Source organism: Aquila chrysaetos, chromosome 2 (genome assembly GCF_900496995.4).
Source record: "Aquila chrysaetos chrysaetos chromosome 2, bAquChr1.4, whole genome shotgun sequence".
NCBI lineage: Eukaryota > Metazoa > Chordata > Aves > Accipitriformes > Accipitridae > Aquila > Aquila chrysaetos.
The window spans coordinates 57722730-57742677 of NC_044005.1; the positions used below are offsets into that span (position 1 = coordinate 57722730).

Below are 19948 nucleotides of genomic sequence, written 5' to 3' on the forward strand. Positions count from 1 at the left end.
CCACGGGTTGAGCACGGCATGGATTGCACTTGCGTTGTTTTCTGCTTTCAATACTCACTCTAAGACCTCGGACGTCCACACATCTAATTCCCTAGCACACATACACGCAAGATGACGCTTATCTCTACCTTCATACCACTGAAAACAGTATTTCACAAACTTAGCACAATTTTTCTCATATATCTTCTCATTCATTGTCAGAATAGCTTTGGCCAGCCTACCTTTGGTAGTTTCGCTTTCCCGGATCAGGAAGGTACCTCTGGGGTTTCCAAATGACAACAGCTGCCTCTCGGCATCTTTTCGGCCAAGTTTGCCAAAGTACCACCTTAGGGAACATCAGAAATAGTAAGACAAATGCTACATAGGATTACTAGGTAGTGTCATGGAGCTCAGACAGGGAGGATTATTTGCAGAAACTATTGTTACTCAAGTATATTCAACCATTTTTCTTATACTGTGTCTCTTTTATTGTGGGGGGAAGCTAATGTGGCAAATTGTATAGTAGATGTTGTATAAGTTGTGCAGTAGCACTTTGCATTAAGCTTATAATCAATAGGTGCTGAGAATGCTTGTTTAGTGTCTTACAACAAAGGCCAGACTTTGACAAACAGAGAGCAAGACTTGGCGGGGGGGAAGGAATAGACAAGGAAAAGGGCAGAAAAATGTGTTGCTGCCGAAGAGCAGTATTTTTACAGATGTTGCTATAAACTACATATTTGACTTACATAGTGATGTATTAGTATTCAATATTTTTGTTGCAGCACAGCTATAAAACCTCAGTAGAAGGACCAGATGCAACCACTTTACTGTGGTTGTATAAGGCTTTCAGAATTTCGGTACCTTTTTCCTTCCTGCAGCAATTTTTTTTTTTTCGTTTCACAATCAACCAAGTAGAACCTGAGGTACAGACTACAGTAGTACCTGCTCAGCTATATAAGCTCCTCCAGTGTATCTTTTATACTATAAATAATATGGATACACACAGCACTCTGTTTTTCGCATAGATATGTCCTCATTATGCTGCCTGCTGTATGTGTTGTAGGCATCCTACCTATTGGTAGGTATTTGTTGATACAACGTGCCCTCTTTAATAGACAGTTTGCACACTAATTGACTCCAAATATTTTTACAAGTTGATTCAGGACAAGCAAGGGCACCTTTTGCTTAAAGCTTGAAATTAGTCAACACTCGAATAAAGGAAGCAGACCTATGTTCCTTTAGGTTTTCTTCCTTTGTTTTGACATTGAAAAAGCACTGAGCTTGTGCTTCTTTTGTTACTAATTACCTAATTATTTATCAGTGCAGTTAAGAACTGAAATAAAAATAATGTAAGTCATTTGAAAAATAGCTGCAATCAATCAAAACCAACTCCTCAAACCTCCTTAAAATACAGCACTAATGGGTCTTTACAACAAAAAGAAAACATACTCCTCTGCTTGGATGGAATCGACTGGAGCCACATAATTACTGGGAATGTAACCAGTTTCGCCTGTTGTCAAGGACCGGGCCTCCCACCAGTCTCCTTCCCTGCAGAAACAGAGGTGAGAAGTGAGAGCGAGACACAGATGTAAAGGCAATGGTCTGACTTTGCTAACAGCACCCGCAGCTGCGTGGCGTTAAGAAGCCACAGCAACTCATCTCTTTATCACTTGCGTGCTTCTGAGAGAGGTGTTTGCATCTAAGCCCAAATAATACACGTATTTCTTTACACTTATTATTATTTCAGCGGTGATTAGTAATGTAGCCTTCCAAATGTAGCATAATGGCATAAACAGGCATAACAACCCAGTGAAATCAGGTTTGCTGAGGGCTGGATTTGGACTAGAATATTGAAAACTGTCTCCATAGCAATTATTCTAATATGGACCCTTGAGAGAGCTTATAGAAAAACTGCCAAACTGAACACTGTCACATCCACTGCTAATTTTAAACTTCTGTGGGGATAATTAATCTGAAACCCAAAGGCATCAGAAAGCCATCAATCAACATGGAGTTTTAGATGGCCCTTGAGGATCACACTTCATTGTCTAGATTACTCTCCTGGCCACCTAGAGGAGGTATCTGAAGTAGCAAAGGACTTAGCTGCATTTTCAAATACTTACAAAACCCCATTCTTCTACAACATTTAAACATGAAGAGGTCCATGCAGGACCATCTCATGGCAGTGTTCCACAGGCTTAGCATCAATTTTTGTCATACACTGGTGCACACAGTGGGACATGGTACTGCACTTCAGACAGTGCGCGTTGCTGTAGAATGCGCAGCTTTAAGAGAAGTTTATTTCTCAGCTTTTTACAAGATGCAGCGATTTGGGATTTAGCAATTTGTATTTCATTCTCAGCACCAGATTCACCGATGTTTAACTCCTACTGCTACTAATAAGCATTCTTTTCTATTTCTGGACTGCTTAGAAACTCTTTCTCAGTTCCCCTCTCTGTAAAACAGAGATCTGTTCGCTAAATAAAACACTATTATCAAACACAGCCAGAGAATTCAGCCTCTTCTGTAAGCAAGCAGTTACAGAAAACACATTGTCTAAGCTATTACTGGCAGGAAAGGTTGTGTCAAGGTGAGCTCTTTAAATTTTCAACTCCACTTTCTTTAACACTTTGAAGGAGTACAAACTCTATAGAAAACAACGAGAAAACAGCTGTGATTAGTCAAAAAGGAGACATTTCCAATTCTACAGTTCAAAAAAGTGAAGAACAAGTAGCTTTTCTAGAGGCTGGCAGCTGACACTATTTTACTACACCTTGTGTGCATTAGTATGTCAGGCAAATGGCCCTATCTGTTTGCGTCCCTAATTTTACTAGCTGAAGTGCCATATGTTGCTGTAGAATATTTTTGAGAGATTATGCCATACTGTGGTTGATAAATTGTACCATTATATTTGTTCTCCTTACTGTACAGAGAGTCCACTAGATGGAGGTATTTTATCATATCTAGGGAGGAAAAAAGCAGTCTTGTAGATGATCACACCATCAGGTACAACCCCCTCTGCTTTGACAGAGAAGCTTAAATCTCTCAAAGCACTGCCAGAAAGGAGGAAGAATCCAGACTTTTTTCCTGGCTCTTAATTTTAGACACCCGACTGAGGTAGGAGGAGGCTAGTCAATAGGGCTAGCCAGGGTGCGTGGGAGTGGCGGTGGGGATGCAGAGGATGGCCGAGTGTTTCTGAGCCCTGAAGTCAGGCTCTGCTCTGAACCACCCCTGCAGGTACCTCTTTCCCCCAGACTGCCCTTGGTATAATTTCTGACTTCAAATCACAGGGATACCCTTTGTATGCCATTTCAGGTATGGCTGTCCTGAACTTCTAATCCAAAGCACAAATAAAATTTCATTCGTGGAGAGCTAAAAAAAAATCCAAACCCCTCCAAAAATTCCAGACAAACTAGTGCACATATATACTTTCTGGTTGCAAGCAGCATTGGCAGACTCTTAAAAAAAAGGGCTTCTTTCATATCATTTCTGATATAAGTGAGAGAGGAAGCATTCTCACAGAAAAGCTGCTTTCTGGTGATTCCCAGCCTGGCTGTCACTACTCCAGGAGTGTGGTTAGGTCCATGTTTGTAAGCAGACAGAGCTGACTATGATGGGAACTGAGCTTCTATAATCCTACAGGAAAATCAGTGGATGCTTGGTTTTTTGGTTTTTGTTTTGTTTTTTTTTTTTTTTTCTTTTAGAAAACCTTTCTCCAGGCAGTAATTAGCTGCATCAAAATGCATGTACTGCAACCACCCACACGTGGGGGAATCTCTCTGTCCCACTGACTCCAAGTATGATTGCTCCGCAAGTCCCCGTGAGCATCCCCTGATTTCATCAACTGGCATGTGTAAGGAATTTATAATGCGTGGAATTTCTTCTTGTTTCAAGTTATGGCATAGTTTGTGCAAGGTTAGGAAAGCAGCAGGCAACGTGAACAAAATGGATGATAGGTTAAAAAAGGGGTTTTTTTCCAAGTGCTAATTTAGAAGTAGAGAGGTTTTTAAACTGCTGCTCCCTCCACAAGTCGTAACTGAAGTTTCTGTGCTTTCATCTACATCAAAGCTCTCCAGCTTCATGGCTTCATGAAATATTCCGCAGAATTACCTGATTTATTTATTTTTTTACTTTAATGCACATTGAGCCAATTCCAACCCTGGAGTTGTTCTATTAAAATTAACAGGAGTTGCACCAGGGATGAATTTGCCTCACTGTCACGTAGTGTAAGAAAAAGATGAGAGCAATAGAACAAAGCCTCTAGAAAGCGACATACTTGGTTGTTAACCCATTTTTACCTCTACATGATAGAAATACTGAACATAACACAGAGCCTTCAACTTTATGTTCTTAGCCAAGAATTACAAGATGTTCAGATATAGGTCAGTAGCACAGTAAGTTTTAGATGTTATTTTTAAATTGCTAAGGGATTTTTTTCTGTGCGCAGTTAATAAAATTAATTTTAAGTTGATGATTTCCAGGATGGAAGTGTGGTTTTCATGCCAAATGCAACTGTACAATGGTGCATTCTCACATAACAGAACTTCCTAGCATGTTCTGACTGTATCACCTACCTTTAAAAGGAAAAAAAAAATGCTTTTAAACTTGGCACGCAAGTCTGGGTAACATCTCTTTTGTGAATCAGTTTTTAGCTCGTTTCTGCGTAGAGATACTTGCGGCAGATTGCAAAAAGTGTTAGCACAAGCCTTGCAGAACTTCTGTGACTACTGGTAAAGTACAGAGCTGGTACTCTCAGTTCTGCATGTGAGTTTACTGTGAAATGTAAGCAGTGAATCACACAATCTAAAACTTATTTTTGAAGTGAAGCTGCATGTGGTTGGTGGGGTTTTTTTTAATAATAAAGCACTTTGCAAAAGTACACTAAATGCAAAGACAAGTTAGTAAGCATAGAGTAAAACCCCTGTATATCTTGAATATCTAACATTAGATTTTACTAATAACATAAGCAAATATAATTGTCAACATTATAAGTTTAAAAATATTAAAGAGCACATTCCCAAGCCTAAAACTTACGAGCTGTTAAGTATTTGAAATTTTTCTCCTTTGTGAAAACTCAAGTCATCTTCTGTTCTTGCTTCATAGTCATAAAGCGCCACAAAAAGAGTTACACCTAAAGAAGAAGATAGGTGAGTTACACTCCATCACAAAAAACAGGAGGAAAAGGAGCCTCAAAAGATGAGGTGGCTAAGCCAAATGTAAGCTACTCTGGCTGCTGAGGAGCAAAATAAATTGAAGCCTCCTACTTTTTGGACAACCATTCTAATCCCTCTACTTTCATGCAGCCAGCGGGCGTGCCGCCTCCTTCACTCTGTACAGTCATCAGTACTCTTGGTTTGGTACCCCCACACAGTGTAGGATCCCAAGTGGGCAAAGGGGGTTTGAAGAGAGAGTTTAGACATAGCCATGCCAAGTATTTCCTATCAACTACTTGAGGTGGCTCAGACCACATTTTCCGTTCCCTGGTAGAGGGATGAGGCAGTCAGTCAGTCAAATTGGGCATGTATACATAATTTCTCAACCCTGAAGTGAACGAGCACCTGGAAGTTAGCAAAGGTAGGGCTGAAGACCCAGCTCCACCCCTACCGCAATTCTTTGCACTGTTTAATGAAATAACTCTTCCCCAAAGCAGCATGCTGAGACAGTTGTGCCTCTGCTGTAATTACGTGATTGATACTCACTAAGAGCACTGAAAGAAGACTTTGAAACTCACCTGTCCCTCCTCTTGTACGCAGCGTCCCTGTATGAGAGGAGGAGTTGACTCCACCAAACACAGTCAGTCCTTGGCCTCCTGTGGCATGGAAGTTGTTGTAGTTTGGGATTGAAGTCACACCAAAGCTAGGATAGTGCTGCGGAGTGGGATCTGTCCCATAGCGGTAGCCCGAGCTTTGAGTTAAACTGCCATCCCTCTCATCAGTCAGTTTTGTTGCTTCTTTATCCTTACATTGCACACAGCCCATTATCTAAAATCCTGGGAGAGGAAGGAAAAGACAGGTGTTCATACCTTGATGCTCACCAGATCTCCCCTAAACCCACATATGACGAGGATCAAATTAAGTTCACCACTCAAAAGTTAAGTACTTTGAAAAAACCCCACAGTGGTTTGAATCTAAACAGCAACACACTGGGAAAAGCTCACACAAAACCTTCCTCGCAGTGGTTTCCCATCGAGGATCAAATTAAGTTCACCACTCAAAAGTTAAGTACTTTGAAAAAACCCCACAGTGGTTTGAATCTAAACAGCAACACACTGGGAAAAGCTCACACAAAACCTTCCTCACAGTGGTTTCCCATCGAGACCTGGGGAAGGAGGTCCTGCCTGCTCTTAGGGTAGTGGCAGCTCTCTGCCCAGCCCTGCCAGGCAATGGCTTGCACGGAGGCAGCGAGAGGATGAAACCCCTCTTGCTCACCCTTCGCCAGGAGAGCACGACTGGCAGGCAAAGGACTCGGCCAAAAAGTGCAGCTGGAGGTGTTCAAGTCTGCCCTCCAAAACACAGAGGAAGGCACTCAGCTCACGGCTCATGTTTGACCTCACCAACTGCACAAGAGCTGACTTCACCTAAAGGCAATACAACTTTTTTCCATTGCTGGAGCTCTGCGTGACAGGCAGAAAAGCAGACACAATGAGCCGATAGCTATTACAGCACAGGAAAGTAGGAGGGAGCTATCAGATGGCACAACTAAACCAAAAGGAAGCGCCCTTTTATGCAGTACCGAACTGAAGGGTAAAACCTGCTGGTAGCAGAAGGTGGGGCTGCCAAAGGTATACGTGAGTTAAGAAACTAGAGAAAGTCCCAGGAGAATTAACATGTCAAATGCAGAGCATCTCAAAGTCCAGATCCTGGACAGGAAGAAACCGAGAGGGTACGGCTTGGAAAAGGTTGCTCTAAGTTTTTTAATTCTTGTAACCTCTTGTTCAGCACCCTCATGGGGCACTACCAGGGCCTGGGTTAATCTCTCTTCATTTTAGGTGCCTACCTCTCCCTAGGTGGAGGGAGACAGAGGGTGATTTGCCACATCTTAGAAGCAGCCCTCCAAGTTTAGTCCTGTTACCTGGTATTGCTTTTCGTCTGTGAGCTCTAACATCTTATAATCCATGTGGTGGTGTTACTGAACTCTGTCCTATTGACTCGAGCTGGATCTAGACACAAAACCTGAGTTTCTGAAGTGGGGTGTGATGAATCTGGGGAATCAGATACTCATCCGGATGCACCCTTGATCTGAACCGGTACAGCGACTCTTAATGTAACCTGGCACACAAACAACATACTCTAAACACTGGGGCTGCAAGAAGAGCAATGACAATAGAAAAATCTTTAAAAAATTAGACTTACTAGACATGCTTTGTCCAGAATATATGAATAAACAGGGAGAAGATGCAGAGAACACAAAAAAAGGAAAAGTATAGCGAAGCACATTTTCCCCCCCTTATTATTTCCACATTTCAGCCAATATCCATCGCTTAGGGTAAATAAAAAGCCTATCCTTTTTCAAATAACCTCATTTTTCTGTAGCTGCCATGCTGGATGTTTTGTATGCCTTACCCCAACATCAACACAGGAAATTGGTTTTGACAAACCCATGGGATTCAGAAAAAGCATATTCCTCCGCTGCTAATGCTTGAAAAATTATGCAGCAGCTCCCTGCTTGTCTGTGACAGTCTACAGTCCGGATACGTGCTTCCTAAATCTAACCTGCCTAATTAAAAAAACCCTTCTGTTGAAGGTTATTTTCTTCAATTTGAAGATACTTCCAGTTATTCTACAAGCCTGTTCAGAAAAACAAGCGCCATTTTTAATGTATTCCCCTGAGCTGTCTTGCTTGCTGTTAGCACAGGTCTACCGTCTCTTGCTCTTCGCTTAACTTAAAGGTGCCCTTTTTGCATTTCTTTATTTTCTTCAAGACACCACATCCACTCAGCAGAGTTCCCTCACCAAGATGTTTAAGTCTCTTTACACAAACAGAAGCAAGGACTCCTGACTCTGCCCTCGCTGCAATAGGTGGCACGAGCTGGGATCCCTCAAGAAATTAAAGCGACAACAGGTCGAGGGAAAGGGGTTTGCAGCCTGGAAGCTGCAAACCACACTGCTGCTGCAGCCGTGCTGGCCTCCAGCCACTGCTCGCCCTGGTAGCTGGGTCGGTGCTGGAGGGGGCTCGAGGTTGTCCACCCCCGGGACCAGCAGTGACTCCAGCTGAGCCCACAGGGACGCCGACGGGTGCAGAGGTGACCCGGCCAGCTTCGTATCACCTGCGAAAAACCGCTTGCGGAGATATCTCTGCTGCTTTTGCCTGTTTCAACAGCAGGACGGTCTGGCTCTGGAGACCCTCTGTTTGGAGATGTCACTCAGAGGTGAGGTTTCCCCGGCTCCTCTCGGAGCCGAGGAGCCCCACGAGCGATGCCAGGGAGTGAAGCAGGACCACAGGGAGGGTGAGAGCCCCACAGGGCGACGGCTCGTCTCACTGCTGTCAGCACTATCAGCAGAGCCCAGGGAGGCTTCGGGTGGGAGGGATGGGTCTGGGACTCACCGCTTGGACCCTGCTATGCCTCTGTGGGAGCGTGCCTCCCGTGCGCGGAGAGCAAAACACGGGTAGCGAGAAAACGCTACATGGGAGATGCCACGAGGGAAATCCCAGCTCGAGAGAAAGGGCACAGAGAGGCGCTGACCGTCCAAACAGGGAAGAGTGAGCCATTAAAGCAGACTGGTTAAAAGGTACAAGTGCTGGAACATATGCTTATTCACCTCAAAACAGTTAAGCGATATGCAGGCTTTACTATTTAAAGAAGAATCTCAGCAGCCTTTCCGTTGGCTTGCAAACTTACCTCCCTGTGAAACTCTATCACCTCCTCCCTTTCCTCTCCCAACTCTGTTTCTCCTCTTATTTTTTCCCATGTGTTTTCATGGGAAAAAGTAGAAAAGAAAATGAAAGAATGAAAGAAAAAAAAGATGGGAAACATGAAATCTGGGAGAGTGGTGAGTGGAAAGGGGTTTTCTTGTTGCTCATTCACAAACGTTCAGCTGAGCAGGGAGAAAAATCTCCACTGAAATCTGGGAAGATTTCGCATACCAATTTACAAGTGCTGACAAGACAGCCCTACACACTTCATTTACACATTAATGAGGAAAAAGTTAAAACAACAAATCAGCTACAAAAAAAAAAATTGTTCAAAGTATTAATTCTGAAAGAGGTTAATAAATCAGGAGATGGTATACATATGTACAGGTAGTTTCAGAAAAATAATGGTTTGTGGTTTTCTTTTTATAAGGAATGATATGAATAGAAAACCAGCAAATTGTCAGTTTCTTGATTTTTGTTTGGTTTTTGCTCCCTTCATCTTTTTGCTGGCAATGGCAGCACACAGGGAAGGAGAATTTGATGCAAAGTGAATGACTGACAAAAAGGGCTTTTTCTTTCACTTGCCCTCTCCCGCTTTGTCACAGCGTCTAGACAATCCAAGCATAAAGACTGCTTGATTGTAGCCTCTTGTAAAATGTGACAGAGGGTGTTACATGCACGCATCTTTTCAAGCCAAGTCCCTGAAAGTTGTCTGTTCCTGCCTCAAAGAAACCAGCATCATGGGGAGTTGGCTAAATGTGAGAGAATACATGTATGCATGTACATGCTTAAAGTGATTTCAGCTAGCTCAGGGGTTTCATAGACAATAAATATAACCTCCATTCAGCATTGGCCTTTGTGTCAATGAATGGATTCCAAAAACTAATCTCCTTCAGTATCACAGAGCCGGCTTTTAATATCCGAAAGTCTCATCTCCCTGCATGTCAGCATTTGAAGCTGTGGAAGGCTGGAGTTATTCAGCCAGCTCTGAGATCACCAAACAAAATCTGGAGCTGTTTTACACTAAACTCTCTAGGGACGAGCACACAACATTGTCCATCCAATATGCTGCGCAACTTACAGTAAAGGAACAAGGTTTTATTCATTTCCATTAGGAAAGGCAGCATTTCTCAGATGTGTGAGTTATGGGTCACGCAACATTATCATAATTTGACACTGGTATTGTTAAAAGGTATGTAACTAGCCTAATTAAAATGAACTTTTCTAATGCAAGCAAGTTGAATTTGTTTATTTTAAAGTTGTGTTTTTATAGTCAATATAAAACATGTGTTTTCATGAAAACATAAAACATTTACATGGTTTTTGAGACTTCCTTAGAGACACATGAAAATAACCATTATGTTATTTGTCTCCTTTCCTGTCCTTGCTATGTTTCTTGGACTCCAACATTCACACTGCAAGCAATCCAACATCAGCCTAACCAGAATAGTAGTTTCCTCCCACATTGTGGAAACGTTATTCGACAAAGATATAACATAAATCATATCATTATTAATTATTTACATAGTCATAGCACCTTAATTACTTTCAGTTAGGAAACAGATGAAGGCTAAGGAGATGTTATTAACACTATTATTATTATCGTAAATCACCCTCCTTCAGTTTTTCTGTCGGTTCTTGATACAAAATGGAAGCCAAGACTGAAACACCCGCCACAGACAGACATCCACTCCATTAACAGAAACAAAAGCAGTCCTCTGTTAGCTAATCAAAGCCTGGGAAAAGTCCAGGAGTACCAGGAAAGGTAAATTTTTCATACTTCTATTTTAAAAGTAAAAGCTCCAACACGTGATATTTGAAAAGCAAAAAGTATTGATAAGCCTTTGCTTAGTCTAGCTTCTGCAGTTGTAAGCCATCAGGAAAAGATGGATGTGAGGAAGACTGGTGTAAATTGACTCCTTCAGAACATCAGAAGTCTTTCCATGAGATTTTGCAACTCGCAGCTGAAACTCTGAGTTATGGTACCTCTTCAGAACCTGATTTTTTGGGTGTTGTAGGAGAAAGTGGGTCTTTAAAATGCTTGAGAGAGGGGTACAGGGAGATGCAAGGAAAAACCTGTCTGTTCTGCACCCTCCTATCCATGCCATGGTCTCTGTCCTCCAACCCCTTGTCTAGGAAAAGAGACCACCACGGGAGAGGGCTCCAACCTGCTGAAGGGAGCAGGTTCAGACCCAGCAGGGCACATTGTCCTTCCTCCTGGTTTTCTCTGGAATAAAATTTGATGGTATATTTTTAGGAGAACTTCTTTCACTGCAAGACACGAAAGGGAAAGACTGGATGACTGGTAACTGTCAACTGTCTTTTTCTGATCAAATCTAACAAATCTTGTCTGGAAAGCACCAGCAGGAAATCTGAGTTAAGAAACAGTTATGTTAAAAGGGAATCAGAAGAACAAAATCCTTGGCTTTTATTCAGTCTCTGTGGTGAACATGCTTGTTAATCAAACCAAGGGTTGCATCCAGCATGGCTGTGAAAAATATATTCTCTAAGGGATATCTTCTTGGTGTTTTATGTTTTGCTGAAAGCACCACAGAAGTATCAGTCTGTGACATCAAATAAGCCAAATTTCATGAGCTCCAGTAGGATTTAATATTCAAAATGTCACATTCTGAGTTACCGTGAAGATGCAAGAGGGACAGAAAAGGCTTTCCAAGAATAAGAACTACAAGAATTTTTAAAAGAGACTTTAGTTTTCTGTGGAATGCCTCCTGCAGGCTGGATAGGGGGAATAAACAACACAGAAATTTACCCTGAAGTTGAAATGTCTTACTTTCCATGCCACCATTAGTAGCTCCCTAGAGAGAAACTGATGGAGTACATACTTTGAAACACAAGCCTGAGACACATTAAAACCCCCAATTTGCAGAAAAGTCTTGCTCACTCACTTTGACCATTACAAGTCGTTAGGAAGGCATTTCAAGTTAGGCAACAAATAGGCACTTAAAACTAGTCCTATGTAGGTCAGTAATTCTCATGCTGTCTGCTTGCTGACCTCTCTTTGACTTATATCTATGCTGATGGGAGCATTTTGGATTTCCAGAATTAATTCTGTGTCAGTTTCAAGGCAATTCAAACTCAACAGACGGAATAAAATAGCAACACTTGTTGTGTTATTTTTGTTTTTATCTATTAACTCTGGGACCTTTCAGAGGACTGCCTTCATTCCAGCTTGACCTGGGCTGCAGGTTACTATACATATACATATAATTTTTATACTACTGGCCTGATCTAGAAAGAATAGAATTTTACTGCAGTGTGATAGATCTGGTTCAGCCTTGAAAGAGACTGGAGACTGGGGATTTGTGTAGAATGCCTGCAAATCTACATGTGCACCACACCTGTCATACTGCATTAAAAAATGTAAATCAGAGAAGACACAGTACTACCACTGGATGTCCTGTTACTATTAAAGATATGCAGAAAATCTCACATACACAATGTGGTATTCCTGAACAAAAGCCCAGAAACACCAGGGCAAAACTTCAAGTCAAGTATGTATCAAGATCAATGACTGCATTGAAACAGCGTTTTCATGAGAAAAACAGCACTGAAAAATGCCTGGGCTGCATTCTTTTGATTTTTGAAGGCAGTCCTTTAATGCTTCACTCCCGGATTCTGCTTTAGTGGGCTGAGCAGAAAAATCTCAGCAGCTTAATTGCTTGTTTGTCTGCAGCAGTCAAAAGTCAGGCCACTGCCCAGTGTCAATGGATATCCATGGCCGGAGGAGTAGGAAGAGCAGTCTTAGATGAGCTCCTGCTGCCATACTGCTCTGGCTCAAAGCAAATGCCTTTTACAGTGCTGGAGTGCTCTTACTATTGTTTCTTGTCAGCATAAAGTTGCTTCAGAAGTCTTCTACAGTGGTGGCAGAAGGGATTCAGGAAAAGGAGCAGCTCCTGCTGCCATGAGAAGAGCAGACCCTGCAAGGAGCTTTGAAGTGCCATATTCTGCCCTGCTGTTCCTCCCCATTACTGAGTGACTGGGGATGTGGCCCTGGAAATGACAGCTTCCTGACACTACAGACGATGTTTAAGTTGTAACACATGTCTGCAAAGTATAGCACTGTGCTTGCCTTCCCTCTTTTTCCCCTTTGGGACCTGAACTACAAGTCAGTTATGAAAGATGAAGATTTGGGCTTCTTCTTGCCCGTTTAATTTCAGCCAGCCTCGGAGGCCAGGACCAGTGAATTCACTGAACTACAACCAGACCCTTGGCTTCTGCCAGAGGTTGTGAGCACAGCTGTCCGTGGGGCAGGGTAGGTGGCCACCGAATGCCAGGAAGAAAGTGCAATGAATGTCTTCACAAACAGATCCATCGTCCTGCTGGTGGGGCATGGTCCCTCCCCAGTAAGAGATTTATTACAATCTAGACGATCTATTTCTTATCTATGTATCTACACAATAAATTTATTAGAAGCTAGGGAGAAAAAAGGAAGTCAGCGTTCCAGCCGGGCGGGAGGGACAATAATTGTGTCCACGCGTGGTGCTTGTCTGAGGGACAGTTGTGGTGGTGGGACTGGCTGGTCGCTGGCTGGTGGGGAGGTCACCTGGCAAGGCCACGGGAAGATGCATTAGCACAATGTGGCTGTTTGAGCAGCCGTAATCAAAAGCTCCCCCATGCAACCGATGCAAGAAGAGGAGACAAACGCTCCACACTGCCCACAAAAGGACACGTCGCCACCCTTTTGGTTTTCTGCAGCTTCTTTGCCAGCTGAGTCTGTGAATGTCATGGCCTCCTCTTTTTCAAAAATCACTGAATTCTTTTCCACTCTCTGCGATACATCCCTTTCAGCAAAACCAAACCAGAACAAAACATAAGAAGCGATTAAAGCAGAGTCTCACCCTCCAATCTCTTAAAGTAACAGTAGCTGAGTTACACCTTGTACTGTCTCAGGGCTTTTATTACTTTAAAAAATAGATGCCCTAGAAAAATGCAGCACAGGAAGATCAGTTCTGAGGAGAGGTTCTTCTGTGATTTTTTCTTTTCCCACCAACATCCAGACTTCACTTGTAATCTAAAAGAAAGAAGCTTACGTATAGCTAACTTGAAAAGGAAGGCCTGCAGATTTTACATTCATAAACCGAAGAGCAAGTCAGACTCAAAACTGCACATAGGATTTCTTTCTTTTTTTTTCTCTTTTTTTTTGTGCTTAAAACAAGTTAAAGGAAGCTTTGAAATTAACAGCTAAAGGCAGCAGCTACACACAGTAAACACACTGCTTACTCTACAGTTAAACCCCCCAAAGGATGGGTCTATCCTTGCTTCTGAGTAACACACGAGGATGCCATGTAAATTCAATAGTGTAATTTCAAGCTACATTCCTCCTTCATCAGGCTGCTTGTGATAGCTCTATTCATGAGCAGAGAGAAGTGGGTGTATGGTCTGCATAAGCATTTTGAGCTAATGTGCCTAAATTTTAAAGTGCCTTTATAAGTATATAAATTAGAAAACCTGTATCAAGAGAACAACTGCTGCAAATGCCAGAATCATTTTATCTTGGAAAGAGAAGTGAAACAGTGTCTCCACTGATTTCCTCTTTCTTTTCCCCTGTTAAGAGAACAGAAAGATGATTGCAGGTTGATTCACACTGTTCTGTTTTTTTTTCTTTCCATTCTTATTTTTAGAATCTATCCGGGATTAATGGGTGTTCATCTGATCCGCAGTATGGGAGCAGCATGGAGCAGAATGCAAAATGTGAATCAGGACGGGCAGGGAAGGAAGGGGGGAAAGGGACCAGTATAGAAGTTCTGCCTGTTTGCTTTTTTGGAACACGTAAGAGGCATAGAAAAAGATTTTCTCTAAAGAAACCCATTGCCCCCTCACCCACCCCCCGCCTTTGCCTATGCACAAACGAAACTAACCTCTTCTCCACGTTGTCTGATTTCTGTTTTGTGACTGAAGAACTAGGAGGATGTGACAGCAAGAAGATAGGAGCAAGATGCATCTCAAATCAGGAGATGATTTACTTCAAGACCATTCCAGATGCCGTTCCCTCCCAAAGGGGCTCTCATTTCACCAAGGTTGCTACTGCTAATATTTTAGAAGTGTTATTTAAATTCCTTATTTGTCCAGTTACATTGGGGAAAAAAAATACTCTCCTTCCTAAATAGGAGTAAAAATTTGCCTGTGGCCAGCTCACAAAGAAATCCCCAGTCTTCTCATCATCACTGCAACTGGCTTCAGCTACAACAGCAAAGATGCTTACAGGTAGAGAGCCCAGACAAGGTGGCAACCACATGATGACAAAGGCCAGTGAACAACCAGAGCGCTGAAGGTACTGACTACCTCAGTAACGGGAAGACACGAAAACTCTGCCTACACTTACACACACAAAAAAGTGCTACTAGTGAGACCTGTTTTCTCAAACCCAGCTGTTGCCACTGTGGTTTCAGTGCATGACAGCTTACTTTTGTACGACAGCTTAGGTAAGTGTACTGGGTCTGCATGGGGTTAAGTTTCTCCACAGCAGCCCGAACGCTGCTGTGCTTTAGGTTTGTGACCAAAGCAGTGTTGGTAACACACCAGTGTTGTAGCTGTTGCTGAGCAGTGCTTGCACAAGACTTTTGTTTCTCAATCTGCCCCTGCAGCAAGTAGGCTGGGGGTGGGCAAGAGATTGGGAGGGGACACAGCTAAGACAGCTGACCCCAACTGACCAAAGGGATATTCCACACCATATGATGTCGTGCTCAGCAATAAAAGCTGAGTTTTTTGAAAGCAGCCATTGCTCAGAGACTGGTTGAGCATCGGTCTGCTGGTGGGAGGTGGTGAGTGAGTGCCTTTGCACCACTGGTTTTGTTTTTACTTCCTTTGCTTATTAAACTGTTTTTATCACAAACCATGAGTTCTCTTGCTTTTGCCTTTCCGATTCTCCCCCCCATCCTGCTGGGGGGCAGTGAGCAAGTGACTGGGTGGGGGCTTAGCAGGTGGCCGGGGTCAACCCGCCACAGTGAGTAAAATGTGATGTTCTTGGTCCAGAAAATAACTTCAGAGGCACACAGGTTAAGCCATGTTAACCAGACAGGCAAGAATTGGGATACTGCCTGGAGATGAATTTGCCAGGATTACAAAGATGACACATTACCATCTAGTCCATTTTTAGCCGAGATTTTGAAATCTGGAAAACCAGAGAGTGGGAGGCTGAGATGGTAGTGAAAAACACCCTGGACAATGGGATGTGGAAGGAGACAGGTCCTAACTTGCATTCCCTCTTACAGAACAGTGACAGCATTGATGCATACAGTCCAACCACGAGACCACTTGGATCAGCGATTCTCAACTCCGTTATGCCAACTACCCTACAAACCCCATATTCTACAATCCCGTGCTGCCGCAAGCTGCATCTGTGCCACGAGGGATGTCTTCTAGGAAGTCTATGGTCAGTCTCCCCTTCCTTTTAACCACACACAGTCGCTAGTGCCAAAAAGCTGGGAAATGCCCCTAGAAACAGAAATAACGTACACAAACCTGGATGGGGCAATCGGCAGAGCAGGAGATGAGTAACAGGAGGGGAACTGAGGCAGAATCTACAAGAATGGGAGGAAAAAGAGCAGCTACTGTCCCCTTCCTTGGCTTCTGCTGATGACCAGTGACTCACAGCAAAATCCCTGTCTCCAAAGGTGGATCAATACTGCTCGGTTCAGAGTGGACCCTGCAGTATCACAAAGACCAACGAGGTTGCCTACATCCTACTTCTACCCCAGGGAACTCTAGGAGGTAGTACTGAAACTGATACACATGGACCTATGCCCCCAAAGGCCTGCTCCTCTCTGTCTCTGTCTTTCTTTCTGTCTCCCTCTGTCTCTTGAAAAGATACCAGCATTCAAGATACCAGCAGCAGCAACAGGGGAACACAAAACAACAATGCTGGACAGATGCCTTCTCTCCTCAATGTATTGTCCCCTTTGTCTTTGCATCAGTGTATATAGTTGTAGGACTGATGAGTTTTCATTTTTGGTGATTAATCCCACAGCCTGCCCTGACTGTTGGGTGGTTGCACTGCTTGAATCAGAATATCACAGTCTGGAGAAGAATGAGCCAACAAGAAACATGGGAGAACACCACAGGCACTTCAAGGGTTGAGACCTGGAGTTTAGAAAAGAGGTGATGGTGGGGAAAATCATGAGGGAAAGTCCCTTCTGTTAACCAGAGAAGATAGGGCTTAAAAAGGGATCAAATGCCAGCTAAGGGCCATGAAAAATAGATTCTGCTGGGTTAGTGAGCATTTTCCAAAGGAAGCCAGCAAACAGCTAGAGGGCCTTTCCACATTGATCAAAATACCTAAGTATCACTAAGCATATGGTAGATCTATTTTTAATCTTTCTGTCCACCTCTGAGGGCAAGTAGAAGAGATAATTTTATTTCATCATGAACCTGAGGTCATTACACGTACTGCCCAGGGAATGATCTGCAAGGGATGGTCATGTGTAGTGACTCTAAGCTACAGGTCCATGACCTGGTCCTTTAGCTTAAAGCTACTGCAATCTCCTCAGCGCAGCCACAGAAGGTCCGACTTTAATCCTTCATGGCCTAAGCAGGAAGTCACATTGAAATAACGGACTAAATGGAAGCTGTGGATATTTAGGCTAGGTGTCAGGGAAGAAAATCCTTTCTACTGGCAAGGACAGCAAAACAACCTGGAATAGATTGCCCAAGGCAATGTGAAGGCTAGACAAGTATCTGCCAGGCATGGCACTGCCTCTGGTCAGGAGGATGGGTGAGTCTCAGTCCAGTTTTCTATTACTCAGTGAGTGACCAAACCAGCAGATGCAAACACTTTTTAATAGCTCCCCCCTGCTCAAGCCAGAGGAAGTGTGATTTCTTTATTTCTCTCTCTCCCTCCTTCATTCTTTCTCAACGTTCATATGCTTAGGAGAAGAAACTGTACTTTAAATCTGGCCTGTGAATGAAGGTAGATATGCAAACCTCTAAAAACCCACCTGAAGACCTTGTTAGTCACACAGAACAGAGTGTGGAAATTTGCCCAAGTGGACGTTTGCTTAACCTAGCACACAGGATTATCTACAGTGGTGTTCCTTGACTGGTGATCCAGAGAGCTCTGGGGCCCATAAATCATCAGGTGGTCCACAAGCCCATAGCACACACATGACCAAGCAAATACACATCCCCTGGATGCTGTGGCAACATTTTGCTCGTGGTGTTCGAGCTCCCCCTCACGCCGCCTGCACGCCCTCCCCAGTTTGGTTCTCTGAGCAAGAGCAGTTGAAAAGCACTGACCTAAAGTGCCCCTGAGGACAGCTCCAACCATCCACATCAGCAGAATGAAGAGTGGTGCGTGAGGAAGAGGCAGTCAACAGAGGTTTCTCTGTTTCTTTGTATTTAAGACACAAAAGAGAACTGCAGGACTGGATGGTAATCTGGAGCAGACAGGCACGGTTTCACTGGAGGTGACTCTTTTCGTGGACTACACAACTGTCGACAATTCAGGAGATCTGGAGATCCTGTCTGGACTTCCTCCCCATTTCTTAGCACAAAAAGACAAAAACCTGAAGGCTGCTGAAGTTAACAACTAGGTGAACAGCACGGGGGACATACGTCAGATTTGTGGATCGTGTTGTAAAGGGAAAGTGACCTCCTGACAGCGAACAAATGCACACTCTGTAAGCCAGGCTGGCTGGGCGAGTCAGGTTAAATAAGCAACCAAAAGCACATTCAGCACAAAACCACGATATAAAGAACAACATTAACCAAAGCAGAGGCTGTAAGAAGATGACCCTTTTCAGATTCCTGTATGCCAATTACAAGCGTCTGAAAAGATGGATAAACCCTCTGCCTGCAGAGTAGCAATGCAAAATAATACTCCTGAAAAATAATAGCTACATTTAGATTATTAGACTATTAAAAGAAACAGTTGTAGCCAATTTAAGAAGTCCAAATGGAAGAGGGGAGTTGACAGGCCCTATATGTCACAAATGACGTCTGTCCGAGTGACTGATGACTTGGAAGTAAGTAATCTTGGATATTTATGAATCAAGATACACCCAAGGTGGGGTATTAGTTGGTATCTCTTACAGACCATTGGAATCACTGCAGAGCACAGGGTGACGGGCTTCTTCAACACCTATATACAAGTATAAAAAGCCCCCTTGTGTTATTTATGCTGGAGACCTTATGTCACTAGCACTAAAACACGCCTGTACTTCCAAAAAGGCTACTAATGACAAGTTGCTAACTCCTGATTGAAAGGAAAGATCAGCCTTCCTAACCCTGTGAACTAAAGCTCTTGCCAATTAGCAAAATGAGTCATATACAATATAGACCTTGCAGCATCAAAGGGAACAGAGAATTCAGGAGCAGTTCACAGCACGATGACCACAATGTGAAGAGCTTGTGGGATGTAGCTAAACTCCACCGCACGCAGCTAAACCCCACAGTGGTCACCCTACCGTGCCACGCACAGCAGAACCTGTTGACTTGCTCCCTGCCCCAGCCAGGGACGGCAACACAGGCAGGAGCTGCAGTGCCGGCACAAGCACAACTTACCGCTGGTCGTATGATGTAGATACACCTGAACTGCCTGAAAAGGACCAACACTTTCTGTGCAAATAACTGACGTTGTCTGCGATCAAATCCAGACTAGTAAAATTTTATGCAGTATGTGAACATGCGCTCTTCATACATACGTAAATTAAAATCACGGTGCATGCTTTCTGAGAGGCAATTTCACAAAACTATAGTGTCTGGGAGTCAAATCAGTCTGAAGACAGAATGTACAGAAAGTTGCTGACATCTGTGAATGGTTTAAGACATTTCCTAAATGCCTACAGTGTTACAACCATGAAAAGAAGACTGGGCTAGATAAAAATAACACACAACAAAAAACCCCAACAGCTGGGTTTACCAGGGAAGTGAAAAAACATATAAAATGTTATGTACAAAACCAATACATGAAGGGGGAAAGGGTAAAAGAGCTAAAAAAAGCTAAAAAAAAGACTGTATAGAGGAAGCAAGAAGATACTAGGAAAAATTAAGGCAGATAGAATCAGAGATATATAATTTTTTGTTTTTCTAAGCAGATTATGAAAGAGGAATCCTAAACAATAAAAGTGGTAGGATCATTCATAACAATATGACAGTGGCA

The 19948-nt window shown here is 43.1% G+C and overlaps 1 protein-coding gene across 10 annotated transcripts in view; it reads right to left on the reverse strand.

Moving 5' to 3' along the window:
* The window catches only part of FYN (FYN proto-oncogene, Src family tyrosine kinase), a 140308-nt gene that overhangs the window by 33214 nt on the left and 87146 nt on the right, over window positions 1-19948 (reverse strand). For all 10 annotated transcript variants that reach the window (XM_030033820.2, XM_041127478.1, XM_030033799.2 and 7 more), the window contains 4 exons: window positions 5711-5968; window positions 5014-5110; window positions 1429-1527; window positions 222-325 (listed from right to left, as the gene is read on the reverse strand). In XM_030033820.2, coding sequence (XP_029889680.1) covers window positions 222-325; window positions 1429-1527; window positions 5014-5110; window positions 5711-5957 — 547 coding nt within the window. In that variant the 5' untranslated portion in view covers window positions 5958-5968. The remainder of the gene's footprint in view (window positions 1-221; window positions 326-1428; window positions 1528-5013; window positions 5111-5710; window positions 5969-19948) is intronic.